Genomic DNA, 14,529 nt, shown 5'->3' with positions numbered 1-14,529 from the left:
CACACCATCTTTATTTGCTTTTTAATATTTCTGAAACCTCAAGAATCCTATAGTGTGCTAACAGTGAATACCCTCGGTAGGCAAAAAGTTGTTGTTATGCAGTTAATCCATGTTTTATATTGCATTTGATCAATTTAAGTTTGTAAATACGTGTTATCAGTTGTAATAACATGATCTTGATGAACTTTACCTCTCCTTGTACCGAAGGTGTGGTCCCCAGTTGGTGTTTGTCGTGATGTATATCTCTGGCCTTGATGAACCACCCAATCAAAGCCGTCCGTCTTGTCGTTACGCCAACCACATGTTCCATTCTCAAAACTACAATCACCTGTATAGTACAAAATTTACAAGTCTGTAACACAATTTACATCTCATTGAAACAGCCCAAAGGGTAGGTGTTAGAGAAACAGCACAAAGGGTAGGTGTTAGAGAAACAGCCCAAAGGGTAGGTGTTAGAGAAACAGCCCAAAGGGTACGTGTTAGAGAAACAGCCCAAAGGGTACGTGTTAGAGAAACAGCCCAAAGGTTACCTGTTAGAAAAACAACCCAAAGGTTACCTGTTAGAGAAACAGCCCAAAGGGTACGTGTTAGAGAAACAGCCCAAAGGGTACGTGTTAGAGAAACAGCCCAAAGGGAAGATGTTAGAGAAACAGCCCAAAGGGTAGGTGTTAGAGGAACAGACCAAAGGTTACAAGTTAGAAAAACAGCCCAAAGGGTACGTGTTAGAGAAACAGCCCAAAGGGTACGTGTTACTACATCTCACATGTTTTAGGACCCACTGTTAAACACAGGTCTTAACAAAAAGCATAGAGTCAAGATTCCTAACTGTAGATAAAGATGTAACAAATAAGGCATTTTAGAAGAAAAAATCAAATTTGATGACCTGAAGAGAGCCTTGAATGCAGGAGTAGATTTGTTTCCCAAGTGTGTTCTTGTGGTAGCAGACAAAGTCAGTGAAAGCTGTCTCGATGACCTCTTAAATCTGATCCTAAAGAAGGCATCGTGACAGCTGACAGAGACCTGCCAAAAGCTGTCTAGAAGCAAGATAACCAACAGCATCAAGCACAGTTTTGACAACTCACAGAGTAAGCACAAATACAGCAGAATCAAGCACAGCCCGACACCTCACACAGTGAGCACAAATACAGCAGAATCAAGCACAGCCCGACACCTCACAGAGTAAGCACAAATACAGCAGAATCATGCATGGCCAAAAACACTTCACATAGTAAAAAAATACGGCAGAATCAATGGAAGCACAGTTCTAAGCACCACAACAAATAACTGACAATCAACCATTTCGATAACAACATTCAGATAGCTGGCAAGCATCTATTCAAAAAGCAACAAACTTCTCAATAACATATAGCAGACAACCATGCTTAGAGCAACAGGCAGATGACAATTAACCATTCCAACTCAACAAATAGAGGACAGGCAACCAGGCAACATTTCCTAGCACTGAAATGAATAGTTAACATGGAAATGTAACAAACAACTAGCAGACAGCCACTCTATGCAAAAAACAAATAGCTGACAATTTATCATTTCAACACAACAAAAAGCTGACAATCATTCTCAGAATAACAAATAGATGTCAGGTCACTATTCCAAGCCCTGGAATAAAAAAAACTGACATGCAAACTTGTAGCAATAGCCAGCAGGCAACCAGGCAACCAGGCAACCATTCCATGTACATTGAATAGCTGAAAATCAACCGTTTAAACACAAAAAAACGAAAAGACAGGCAACCAGGCAACCATTCCATGTATATTGAATAGCTGAAAACAACTGCTCCAAACACAACAAACAAAAGACAGGCAACCAGGCAACCTTTCCAAGCAATGAAATAAACATAGCTGACATACAAACATGCAATGGATTGCTAGCAGGCAACCATATCATGCCAAGCACAATAAGCAACTTACAATGGCATGCACTGATTGTAATCATGATAAGTACATGGATAGCAACCAATCAAAGTGAAACCCATTATCATACAAAATTGACCACTACAGAAAATGTAAGCAAGCATTAGTTGAAGAGACAAAGCTAAATATTTTGTCTATATGTTCAGTTCATTCAATATAACTAGATTACCATGAGTTGGACAGCTGGCAGCTAGTTGGACGTCATCAATTGCAATGTCGCTCTGAACTCCTCTTCCCACAAGGCCTTCAAACACAATCTGTAAAAGTATTTAACATAAATACATCACTGTGTGTCTGTTCAATCACCACAGGGTAAACATTTGCCAAAGAAAAATAATATCAAAATAATGACTGTAATTATTTCATGGCCTACCTTCTGAGCACCATAGCTGGGGAGAGGTACATACTCCTGAAGCCACAAGTTGCCTTGGTTACCACTTAGAGACCATATGGGTGCGTTGTAGCTGTTTGAGGAGTTTTGGACGGCGTACACATTAAGTGTGCCCATGGTGTTTCCATACATGTGGAACCAGAAAGACAGGCATTGCTGTGAGGATGCAGAGAACACGGGGGTCATCAGCCGTGCTGAGTCACCACGGTGTCGGGGTGCGGAGGCCTCAATATACATGTAGTGACCTAAACAGGCAATCAGCAGTCATTCATTAAGAGTATCATTTTAATTCACAACAAGATTTTTTTCATACCAGTGAAAATGTTGTTAATGATTTAAGTCAGTATATCTTGTCTATAAATCTTGCCCATGACTACGTACCTGCTGATGTTCCATAAGTGTGGTCACTTGTTGGCCCAGTGTATCTAGAAGTTGTAGCCAAACTCTTCCTTGTCCAATCAAAAACATCTGTAGTTTTATCCTGCTGGTAGTTACAAATGTTTGTTCTCTCAAAGCCACAGTTAATTGTGGTGGACAGAGATCCAGGGCTAGCAGTGGGGCCTGTAATGTCAAAGAGTCATACAATCTTTTTATATTAACCCATAAAAATAGTAAAATCTGAAACATGCTATAGACAATGAGTCAAATAATCTTGCTTATATCAACGCATAAAAATAGTAAAATCTGAAGCATGCTATAGACAATGAGTCAAATAATCTTGCTTATATCAACCCATAAAAGTAGTAAAATCTGAAACATGCTATAGACAATGAGCCAAATAATCTTGCTTATATCAACCCATAAAAATAGTAAAATCTGAAACATGCTATAGACAATGAGTCAAATAATCTTGCTTATATTAACCCATAAAAATAGTAAAATCTGAAACATGATATAGACAGAGAAGAACTTTTATTGTCAAGCACACCTATTTTGTGAATTCTCCTTTTAAACTACTTAATTAGTCTTAATTGAAAAGAAGAATTTATAAAAGTTATTCTATCTGACACTGTTTAGGAAAAATACACAAAAAATTATTCCTTTTTACACACCTGATGGACAGTTGCCTGCAAACAGGTTAACATCATCAATGGCAATGTCTCCAATGTAGTTCATTCCTCTAACACCCTCAACGACAATCTGTAAACAAACACATCTATTCTATAAAAGTCTTTCTTCCTTATGGATTTGCTAAAATTTCATAGGATATGATTTTTGTCAATTTTAGGTCTAGTGACTACAGCTCAGAGTGCTGCAAACAGGATGGCTTGTGCTATTGATTTTTAAATGGGGTTATTTATTTTACAGAAAAAAATATTACAATGAAAATCATAGAAATTACTATTCCATGAAATTAATGAAAAATAACAACCTTGGTGTTAGTATGTTGCTTACATTTGTGACACTATGTGTTGCTGAGCCCCCTGCCACCTGGACCTGACCCTGGATCCACTGGCGCCCCTGGGTGCCTTGTCGGGTCCACACTTTAGTCCCAAGTGAGTTGTTGCTCTTGAAGTAGACATTAAGACCTTTGATTTGGGCACCATACATCTGGTACCAAAATGTGAAGCACTGTTTGATAGAGCCATCGGTTGTCGGACTGATCAGACGAGCCACATCACCAGGACGACGGGGAGACGAAGCCTCGATAAAGACGTAGTAACCCTGATTGGCTGTTTAAAAGATTATTAAAGATAGAAATGTAGTTGATAATAGATAGCAAAGGGTGTTTTAGTGTCTGTAATTTGTCAACTCTTATATAGCAAAAACCATCTCAAAAATCTCTTAGATCACTGTCAGATCAAGGATATCAAAATACCTCTCTTTTATAAAGTGTCACTTAAGCAATCAGCAATATTTTTAATTACTAATGTTGCAAAAACTCCTCAGTCAATAAAGTATGATAGGGTTGTATCTGTATGTTAAGAAACCTACTTCCTTTAGTGTGGTCAGTGGTTGGACCGGTGTTTGCTGTGGAGGTAGGACCACGCTGACGTGTCCAATCAAAGTTGTCAGTCTTGTCTTGTGTCCATGCACAAATATTTTGCTCAAAGTCACAAGCGTATGCAGCTGGAAAAGAGAGTCATACACAACATTTTAAAGTAAATGATATTGTGGGTGATATCATACTGGAGCTTTATCAAATGTATGTAGAACAATCCATGCCCCCCATCCACACATTGGTTAATGTATAGCAGCCAATTATCATTAGGGAATAATGCTATTGTAAGTGCCCACTATCATATCAGACAATAACCTCAAGAATGTTCTCAGGGATAGAGTTATACTGCTAGCAGAAGTGAGATGTGCAGGGTAAAGAAGCATTTATCACCCAAAACATGTCGGTGAAAAATTGATCCATAAGTATTCAAGTTAGCCAGTTGTAAATATTGACCAATTAGAAATCAGCTACCTGCAGTAATATCATTAATTAATACAGTTGTTTGTTTTTGTATTGTTTAATGGTCCATCGACAGTGCATTCCAATGGCAAAGTTTTGGGGAAAATTAGTCCTTTAATATCCAAGTTAAGAAAAATGTTTTAAAAAGTTCTTGAAGGTCTTGGGTATATGAGATACTCACTTGGTGTTTTGAGAGTCTGCTGGGTGGTAGTAGCTGGAGTCGTAACGACAGGCATGGCATTGGTCGGAGTCAAGGTACAAGTGGTTGTGTCAAAGGTCAAATCATCAACAGCAATGTCACCATTATAACTGTTTCCACGGATACCAACCAACAGCACCTATTAAATGTCACACAGTAATACTTGTCATCTTATCCACTTACTAATAAAAGCTGGTAGTACACTGTACAACAAAAGGCCCACTGGCCTTAACAGCCACCTTGGTAAACCTTTTAATGATACCCATACTGCTGAGTAGAATCTAACTTTGTATGTCTCCCAATATGGGGCATATTAAACAAAGAATGACTGAATGAAAATTTGGTCTAAATCTACAATTATCTGACAGAAGTGATGTTGTTTGAAAATACATATTGCAATGAACATCTAGGGATCATTTAATGGAGTGAGAGGAGATGTCAATTGAAGATTTTGCATTATTTGACCCCTTATAATTGCCCCACCCCTCAGCTCTTTATGGGGAGGGGGATGGAGATGGGTAGGAACTGAGAAATATGATTGTTTATGGACATCAGACTGCAATGGCCAAAGAGACAACCACAAGAGGTCACCTGAGTAAATAAGGTGATAAAACCTGACATTGTGGATGTTTTGTAATACAGCCAATTCTTACATTGATGACACATGACTCTGACTAAATCTTTGTGAGGATATTACCTGGTATGCTGAACTAGTACTGCCGATTGGTACAACACCGTTCTTCCACAGGTTGCCTTGATTATGGGAGAGTTCCCAGATCTTGGTGGCATTGCTGCCCTGTGGCTTTTTCCACACCTGTAGTGTGCCAATTCCTGACCCAAACATGTGATACCAGAAGTGCATACACTGGCCGGGTGTGGGTGGCAGGGTGGCACTCTGTAGGACTGCCCGGTCTCCAGGTCGCTGTGGCGCTGAACTCTCAATATAGATGTACTTACCTAGTGAAAAAGATTTCTGCAGTGTTATTATTTACACCACAGTGACCTGTCTGTAATCAACTCTAGAGTTCCTATCATAGTAATATAATACTGACTTCTCTGTGATCTCCTGATAGAGTTATTGAGGATGTGGTTTTGTCAGTAATAATAAACAGTGTGATCTAACACCAGAGTTACTGAGGGTGATGATTTGTCAATAACAGCCAAATGTGACCTAATGTTGGTTGGTTACTTGGTGTAGGGGTTCTGTCTATGGTCTATGAGAAACATTGTGATCTAACATTGAAGTTATTGAGAGTCTGGTTTTGTCTGTATTTGCCAGCAAGCCCTACCAGTGGAGTTGTTGAGGGTGTGGTCAGCCTGAGGGCCGGTTCCAGTGCTAGTTGTACTTCCAGACCCAGTGATCCAATCAAAATCGTCTCCAGTGTGAACATTACTCCAGGTACATGAGTCTAGCTCAAAGTTACAGTTACCTACAAACAATTCATCAACGCCAATATGTAAATGTTGGATTATACCTACATGTATCTTATTGTTCTTGAATTTATCAAAAAATATTCGTTTTGTTAAAGGTTATTGATTTGTTATGTTAAATATATATGGTGATAAACAAATTGAGAGCCATCCTGATGAACCAGAAAGATTATACCTCAATGACATCACAGGCAGTAGCATTATCTATTCTAGGTATGTAGAGTTGTGATAAAGAATGGTTCTTCTCTCCTCGCAAATCTTCTCCACCTAAGGTCAGCACTTATTGTGTTTAGATTAAGTTTACTTGGTGACATGAATACACACCCCCTGCAGATGATGAGCATGATCCAGTCTTCACCGATACGTCGTCAATGGCGATGTCGCCCACATAGCCTGTACCTCGTGTTGCCTCAAACACCAAGTTGAAGGCTCCAGAGTTTGCTGACACTCCATATGTGGCCTTGACCCAGCGGTTTCCTTGGTTACCTGTACGGAAAAATATTTTATTTGTCTAAAGAATTATGTTAAGACTAACTGAAAATAAAGATGAAATTTAAAAGCTAATTGAGTTAACTTTATTACAGGGAAATTAACTAAGGTGAGGGTTTGCCTGTTGCCCTATTCTTTTTGTATCTATGATCTGAATAATAAAATATTCTGAAATGTAAGAATTACTGGGACAACAGTGTACTGTACTGACCTTGTTTAGTCCAGACTGGGTTACCATTACCGGTGCCTCTCCGTAGGTACAGACTCAGGGTCCCTGTCTGCTGCCCATACATGTGGTACCAGAACTCTACACACATGCTCGAGCTAGGAGATGGCTCCTGGGGAGATATGAGGCGAGCCACATCACCCGGTTTTCTGGGGGCTGAGGCCTCAATATACATATAGTGGCCTACAAAACATAGCTCTCACATAATCACTTCCGTTGTACCAGCATAGATTACACTTCTAATACACATTCTATGATGACAATGTAAACATACACTTCTAATACACATTCTAGGATGACAATGTAAACATACACTTCATGTACACATTCTATGATGACAATGTAAACATACACTTCTAATACACATTCTATGATGACATAAACATACACTTCTAATACACATTCTATGATGACATATAAACATACACTTCTAATACACATTCTATGATGACAATGTAAACATACACTTCATGCTACTCATTTAACAATTACAGAATGTCCAATATCAGGGGGAAAAAATCTTGTTTAACAACCCAATGTCCATTATATTACAATCAAATATACAATGTATCACAATCAAAGACTCCTGAAATTGTTTACCATCATTCAGTATTTATCTATCACATACCTCTTGAGCTGCCATACGTGTGGTCACTGCTTGGGCCAGTTCCCCGGGAACCCGTTGATCCACTTTTCCTTGTCCAGTTAAATATGTCTGACATATCTTGTGTGTAGCTACAAATACTGGCATTCTCAAAGTTACAGCCAAGGAATCCAGCAGGTCCAGCAGCTAAAATCAATTTAGATGATAAGATACCCATATACCTGATGCTAAGTGATTTATTTCTTATGATAGTATGAAAAATATTGAGAGAAATATTCATAAATTTCAAGACAGCTCTTATAAGTTTTATAGGAAATGTTTCAAGATATTTTTATCCTATTACCAAGCATTAATTTGAATATTTGTAAATGCTGACCATCTTTATCCTATTACCAAGCATTAATTTGAATATTTGTAAATGCTGACCATCTTCAAGTTTATATCTACATTGTATTTTGGTTATACCAGAGATGGGCCCTTATATTATGAATCCTCACTTGTACAATGTGATTAGATAAGGATTGACCTTCATTTTAATGTCTACAGTAGTATGAACACAGTTGGCAACAAAAATATGCTATTATGCACGTTAGCTATCATGCACCTTAGAATATGTTCTTTGCCAACTACGTTTATAATAGTGTTTATGCTAATATTTATACTATCGTTTATACTATCGTTTACACCGTATAAATGAAGGCAATTCCTCATATTTACATAAAAAAAAGCTATACAAAGAAACAGTCAAAGTTGGTTATAATGGTAGCTGTCTAGCCCTTATTGCAGGGGTTATATAGTTCCAGTGAATCTGCATTGATATACAGAAAATGCACAGCAAACAACACTACTTTTCTTCCTTTGAACGTTTTCCTCATATTTAGAACGGACGTTATGTACGTGCATTGCAATACACATTGCTCTATAAGTGACATGGTCAAGTGTTCCAGAACGAAGCTGCCATTATTTCTTTACCGTCAATTAAATTTGAATGTGCATCCATGGAATAAGAAGTTTTGTCAGCATCCTTTTGTTTTATAATTAGTCATAATGGATCCCAAAATATGTTCCATGTTTCCGTATGTTAAAGGAACCAAGCAATGGCTGTCATCGGACAGTTATCTTGCTAAACTGTGAACAGGGCCATATTTGAAACAAGTATCAATTGTCCGTGCCTATTTTCACTGTGTAAACTCTAATTAATATGCAGTCAGAGTTTACTAAGCTGAAGTAGGGAGACATGTCAATAATCAATTTTTTGAAGGATCAGAGATACTCAGAATGCTCCAGTATACAATAAAACATTGAAGAAGTGTGCAACAATGTGTCTCTTTGGAAAAAGATTGCTCTAGTATACTGGAGCATGTCTACATTCCTTCAATACATGGATAGAAAGATCCTTTATTTAGTTCTGCACCTGAATGCTATCATAATCACCTTGTTGACAAGATCCATCTGCAATCGACACATCATCTACAGCGATATCACCACGGTAACCATTTCCATATGTAGCCTCCAGAACAACCTTATAACAATTAACAAGAGTAAGCATCCTTCAAAACAACCTTTTATTACAATCACAACATGTCAAGGTAGCCTCCAAAACGATTAAACGAGTCAAAATCTATCAAAACAGTATCATTTATCTGTCCTTCTGACTGGTAAGTATGTGAAAGGACTTGACAGCCCAGCCTCACATGTAGATGTAAATGACTGTAAAAGTGATTTTTGTTGTTGTGTGGCAATGCTTTTGTCTTTTGTGTTGAGGATATTAGCCTAAAATATCTACATGCAAATGTATATTATTAAGATTATAGACATTATAGATATGTAGATTATAAATATTATAGATATGAAGCATATAAAGTTTTCAAAACCATTGCCACACTGTGGTAAGTTTAAAGAGTGAAAATGCAAACATTTTTTTATAAAAGAATGTCCCTCCCCCGTACATGACGTCTTAACAAGATCGGAGAAAACCTCACCAATAACCCCATCTGATGACACTTATGTTAAACATACTCTACATACTCTAACAGTAAGACTTCCTCACCTGGAAAGGAAAAAGTGACACCAAGTCAACAGAGGCCTGTTTCTAGGCTTGTCCACATTCACTTCTTATACACATTATATATATGTAGATTATAAAGATTATAGATATGAAGAATATAAAGTTTTCAAAACCATTGCCACACTGTGGTAAGTTTAAAGAGTGAAAATGCAAACATTTTTTTATAAAAGAATGTCCATTCCCTTTACATGAGGTTTTAACAAGATGGGAGACAACCTTAACAATAACACCATCTGATGACACTTATGTTAAACATACTCTACATACTCTAACAGTAAGACTTCCTCACCTGGAAAGGAACAGGTGACACCAAGTCAACAGAGGCCTGTTTCCAGGCTTGTCCCTGAGTTCCTGTACGCTGGAAGATAGCCGAGCTATAACGAACACCAGTCTTGGTGTAAACATTGAGCGTGCCGATGTGGTCTCCATACATGTTGTACCAGAATGTGAAACATTTTGGAGCGTTGGCCTTTGACAGAGGCACAGATGGACTTACAAACCGAGCCTTGTCTCCACGACGTTTTGGTGGCGATGTTTCAATATAATAATAAGATCCAGAGCCTATTGGAATACAAACAGAAAACAATAAATACACATAGGAACACATATTACGAACAGTTTATAAATATATTTTTATTTTTTTGTCAAGACTTCAATTTAATAACAAAGACAAAACTATCTTGCCTGCACATTATATCATCAGACCCACCTCCTGTATGATCTGATCGTGGTCCAGTGCCGACAGAACTTGTCGACCCTGACTTCCTCTGCCAATCAAATGTATCCGTGGTTTTGTCCTGTGTCCAGCCACAAGGTCCAATATCAAAGTTACAGGCAAAGGCTCCAGGGACTGAAGCAGAGAATGCAAAATGTTACTGTACCTGAAGTTTTTAACAAAACACGCTACAAATTCAAGTTGAATACTTACATCACAAATACGCAAAGTTGAGGCTTTCTACATAAAGGTACTGAGTACATGTTTCCGACACAGGCCACAAACATGGAGTTAGGTAATACACTTATATTGGCTAAGGTAGCATGTCTTACCGGGAGTTGTAGCTGGGGTAGTGGAACCAGTGGGTGGGAGCGTGCCTGTCTGGTTGGCAGGCTGCGCTTCACTTGGGAGGACTGCAAAGTAAATTGTCATTCAACCATTAAAAGCACTTGTGAGATAGTTACATATATGAAGGAAAACTAATTAAATACATGCTAAGTAACTATGATAACTACAGGTTTGTTTTTGTACAAAAAAAACAAAAATGTCTCCTATAATTAGCTAATTTTCACATTTGCTGTTTTTAAAAACTTTCTGTGAATGATTGAATACAAATAATCATATAAACTAATGACAAAGAAGCTGTATTAAACAAACTTTTCATAGTTGGTACACAATAAAAAATAAATAAGAGTTTGTTTAAAATTAAGGCAAAGTCCATGAGATGCATGTATACTTCCTTTCCCATTGGTTTATCTTTGATGGTTATGGCCCCGACAATATTTTATTGTAAAAAGAATCAAAATGAAGATTCAAATGTACGTAGTGAGATCTATGTAAGGATAATCAATACTACTCACTGCCACAGAGAGAGTTGGACACAAGTAAATCATCTATGGCGATGTCTCCTGCAATCCCATTTCCTCTTACACCTTCAATTACAATCTGTTGACCAAAGAAAAAGTAAAATAATTCATACCAACAAGGCAGTCAAGGTTAATAACTCAAATACCAAAGTATAGAGGTCAGGACAAATTTACTGGAACCTTAACATGTAACATTAACTTACTCAAATATATCAAAGTAATAAATCTACTCAAATAACCAAGTTATCATTAAAATCACAAATACTACCGTACTTAATTATTTTGAATGCACAAAATCAGTCCATACGGGAAACACAATAGAGTACATGGTATAGCTGACATTTTTTCCTCTCTACCAATTCTCAGTTATAACTGTAAATTTGAATCTGTTTGCTATATTCTATCTGTCTGCTGATAAAAGCTTGTTACCGTGTAAGCTACTGTGGACACAATAGGTGCCTGACCGTTTATCCACTTGTTGCCATGGTCACCACTAACTGACCAGACAGTCCTGTTTCCCCCACTGATGAAGCTGATGTACACTGCGAGGGTGCCAATGTTGTGGCCATTCATGTTGTACCAGAAACTGAAACATCCTGCCTTGGTAGGATTGAAGTTCTGACTCAGCAACCAGGTGCGGTCGCCTTGTTTACGGGGAGCTGATGCCTCCAAGTAGATATATTTACCTGTTGTGAACCAAAACATTTTTCTTTAATATTTAATTACAAATGGACTCTATAGACTCATGTTAATATAGCTTTTTCACTTGGTATCTGTTTTCATTTGTAGTGAATTGCTAAAATGTCAATCCATTTTTACCAATAGTAAACTAACACATTGTACAATAACAGGTCAGGAAGGGCCAGCCATGTTCTTTAAAATGGTCTATACCCCCAATGATTGCCAAGCCACACCATTCATCATGAATATTGGGATAAGGGCAATACACATGCTTGTTATTGGACCAGTATCATTTACCATTAACAAAGAACAAAATCAGATCAACAGAACAGAAATTATAGTTCCGAAGATCTCAGCCAATCAGCAGCTAAGGTGGTTATCTTGGATTATTTACCATAAAGATCAATAAGAACCAATTAACACCATGTAGTAACAAAATCTGACCAACAGAACATGAGTTTTAAATAAGGCTAAAGCCTATTTGTTATACTGAGAAAGGCTACTCAAGCACTTTCTGAGAAAAAGCGAAAAACAATCTTTATCTGTCAAAATCAGAGATGGCCACCATTTTGTTCTTCAGATAATTCTAAAATATAATCATATATAACTTTAAAGGACCTTGAGGAACCTTCTCTTGAAATTTGAGAAGGGTCTGTCCAGTTCTCCTGGTGGATGATATCAGATAGACAATGGTGGACCATGGACAACAGATACAGACCAAGTACAAACGGTGATTTCAACGGCTCACCTGCAGCTGTCTGGAGGGTGTGGTCTGTAGCGGGTCCAGTGTTCCGGGAAGATGTGGATCCAGAGCTCTGTTTCCAGTCAAAGTTATCACCGGTATGGGCATTGCTCCAGGTACAGTAACCATGCTCAAAGTTACAAGATCCTGTAAGATAACATCAGTTACAGGAAATTCAGGTAACATCAGGAAAACAAGTAATGTCAATTACAGGTGATACAGAAATATCAGAGGAAACACAGCATTATCAAAATAAAAATCTATTATTGAATGAGGTAATTATACTCTTCAAAACATTGAAAAATAATAAAGATACAAGACTGAAATCATTAATTAAGAGCTTGGCAGTATGTAAAATCCAACAAAACAATGATTGTTTTAAAATATATGTCAAACCTTGAGAAGCACAGGGACCATTTGTTATGGAAATATCATCCAAGGCAATGTCACTTAGGTATCCACGGCCTCGGACACCTTCAAACACAAGCTGTCAAAAAAATGAGACCTAAGTGTTCGTCCATTTGCTCTCCTAATTCTTTTTCTATCACGTATTTACATCATAATTGTTTTCTTTATATACACACAAGGCATACTTGTTTATGGATATGACTTAATTAGAAAATAATATCACTGCTATAATAATTGAACATGAACTTGATTAAGACATTTGTTACAGGGAGTTATTATTTATTTACCTGGTAAGGTAGACTTAGGCGACTGGATGCTAGTGACACCTGGGCTACGTTCCACTGGTTACCTTGGTTACCACTCTTGGTCCAAACATTGTTGCCAATATTGTTTTGTACTTTCAGCTGTAAATAAAAGTGACCAGCATGTAATATCAAAGTGACCATCATGTAATATCAAAGTGACCATCATGTAATATCAAAGTGACCAACATATAATATCAAAGTAACCATCATATAATATCAAAGTGACCAACATATAATATCAAAGTGACCAACATATAATATCAAAGTGACCAACATATAATATCAAAGTGACCAACATATAATATCAAAGTGACCATCATATAATATCAAAGTGAGCAACATGTAATATCAAAGTGCAGGCACACCTTTGACTTGTCACTACCTTAGGTTAACATTCATATATGGAATGACCTTCACCCTTTCACTACTTCAAGTAAACATCAATGTGTATATCTACTTGTGACTTCTTTAGGTTTACATTAATGTATCAATTGACCTGCATTCTGTAATAAATCATCTTTAACTAATATAAGTCCACCAATGTATAGATTGACCTTGATCCTATAAATGACCTTCACCTTTAACTACTTCATGTTAACATCAATGTATAGCACGACCTTCACCTTGTGACTGCTTTAGACTATCATCATATATAGCTATCTGACACTACCTTGAGGTTAAGTGTTCCGATCTGATTGCCATACATATGGTAGTAGAACTGCACACACTGGTCTGTGGTGGTGGCGCTGTACAGTGGGGAGATGACTCTTGCCTTGTCATTTGGTCGTCGGGGTGAGGAAGACTCAATAAATATGTAATGACCTAACAATAGAAATAAATATCACATCATAATAATTGTTTGTAAAAATCAAATCCAACGGGAGAGTTGATTAATACAATGGAATTCACGTGAGATTGTGCAAGGTTAATCACAATCTGTCAACATACTCCTCAAAAAAATATGTATTTTCACAGATTTATCATGAACCATCCAGTGACCATTTTATTTTGAAATTTGATCTCCATCATCTACTCAGACATTTAACTTCAGGTAAAGCATCGTTGCTATCAG

At 37.4% G+C, this 14,529-nt stretch overlaps 1 protein-coding gene across 1 annotated transcript in view; it reads right to left on the bottom strand.

Annotated features, from left to right (window-relative positions):
- LOC110461939 (MAM and LDL-receptor class A domain-containing protein 2-like) overlaps positions 1-14,529 on the bottom strand; it is a 127,693-nt gene that overhangs the window by 100,818 nt on the left and 12,346 nt on the right. The window contains exons 16-38 of the mRNA XM_021515681.1: positions 14,128-14,279; positions 13,440-13,556; positions 13,141-13,231; positions 12,751-12,891; positions 11,751-12,007; positions 11,316-11,400; positions 10,788-10,868; positions 10,450-10,590; positions 10,030-10,301; positions 9,107-9,194; positions 7,697-7,858; positions 7,054-7,251; positions 6,678-6,839; positions 6,212-6,352; positions 5,620-5,879; positions 4,905-5,061; positions 4,258-4,392; positions 3,718-3,995; positions 3,375-3,462; positions 2,704-2,883; positions 2,305-2,567; positions 2,101-2,188; positions 191-328 (exon numbers count right to left, since the gene is read on the bottom strand). Coding sequence (XP_021371356.1) covers positions 191-328; positions 2,101-2,188; positions 2,305-2,567; positions 2,704-2,883; positions 3,375-3,462; positions 3,718-3,995; positions 4,258-4,392; positions 4,905-5,061; positions 5,620-5,879; positions 6,212-6,352; positions 6,678-6,839; positions 7,054-7,251; positions 7,697-7,858; positions 9,107-9,194; positions 10,030-10,301; positions 10,450-10,590; positions 10,788-10,868; positions 11,316-11,400; positions 11,751-12,007; positions 12,751-12,891; positions 13,141-13,231; positions 13,440-13,556; positions 14,128-14,279 — 3,675 coding nt within the window. The remainder of the gene's footprint in view (positions 1-190; positions 329-2,100; positions 2,189-2,304; positions 2,568-2,703; positions 2,884-3,374; positions 3,463-3,717; positions 3,996-4,257; positions 4,393-4,904; positions 5,062-5,619; positions 5,880-6,211; positions 6,353-6,677; positions 6,840-7,053; positions 7,252-7,696; positions 7,859-9,106; positions 9,195-10,029; positions 10,302-10,449; positions 10,591-10,787; positions 10,869-11,315; positions 11,401-11,750; positions 12,008-12,750; positions 12,892-13,140; positions 13,232-13,439; positions 13,557-14,127; positions 14,280-14,529) is intronic.

This window comes from Mizuhopecten yessoensis, unplaced genomic scaffold, assembly GCF_002113885.1.
Source record: "Mizuhopecten yessoensis strain PY_sf001 unplaced genomic scaffold, ASM211388v2 scaffold10711, whole genome shotgun sequence".
NCBI lineage: Eukaryota > Metazoa > Mollusca > Bivalvia > Pectinida > Pectinidae > Mizuhopecten > Mizuhopecten yessoensis.
Note: the sequence above shows the minus strand (reverse complement) of the source record. Positions and strands in the feature narration are given on the sequence as shown.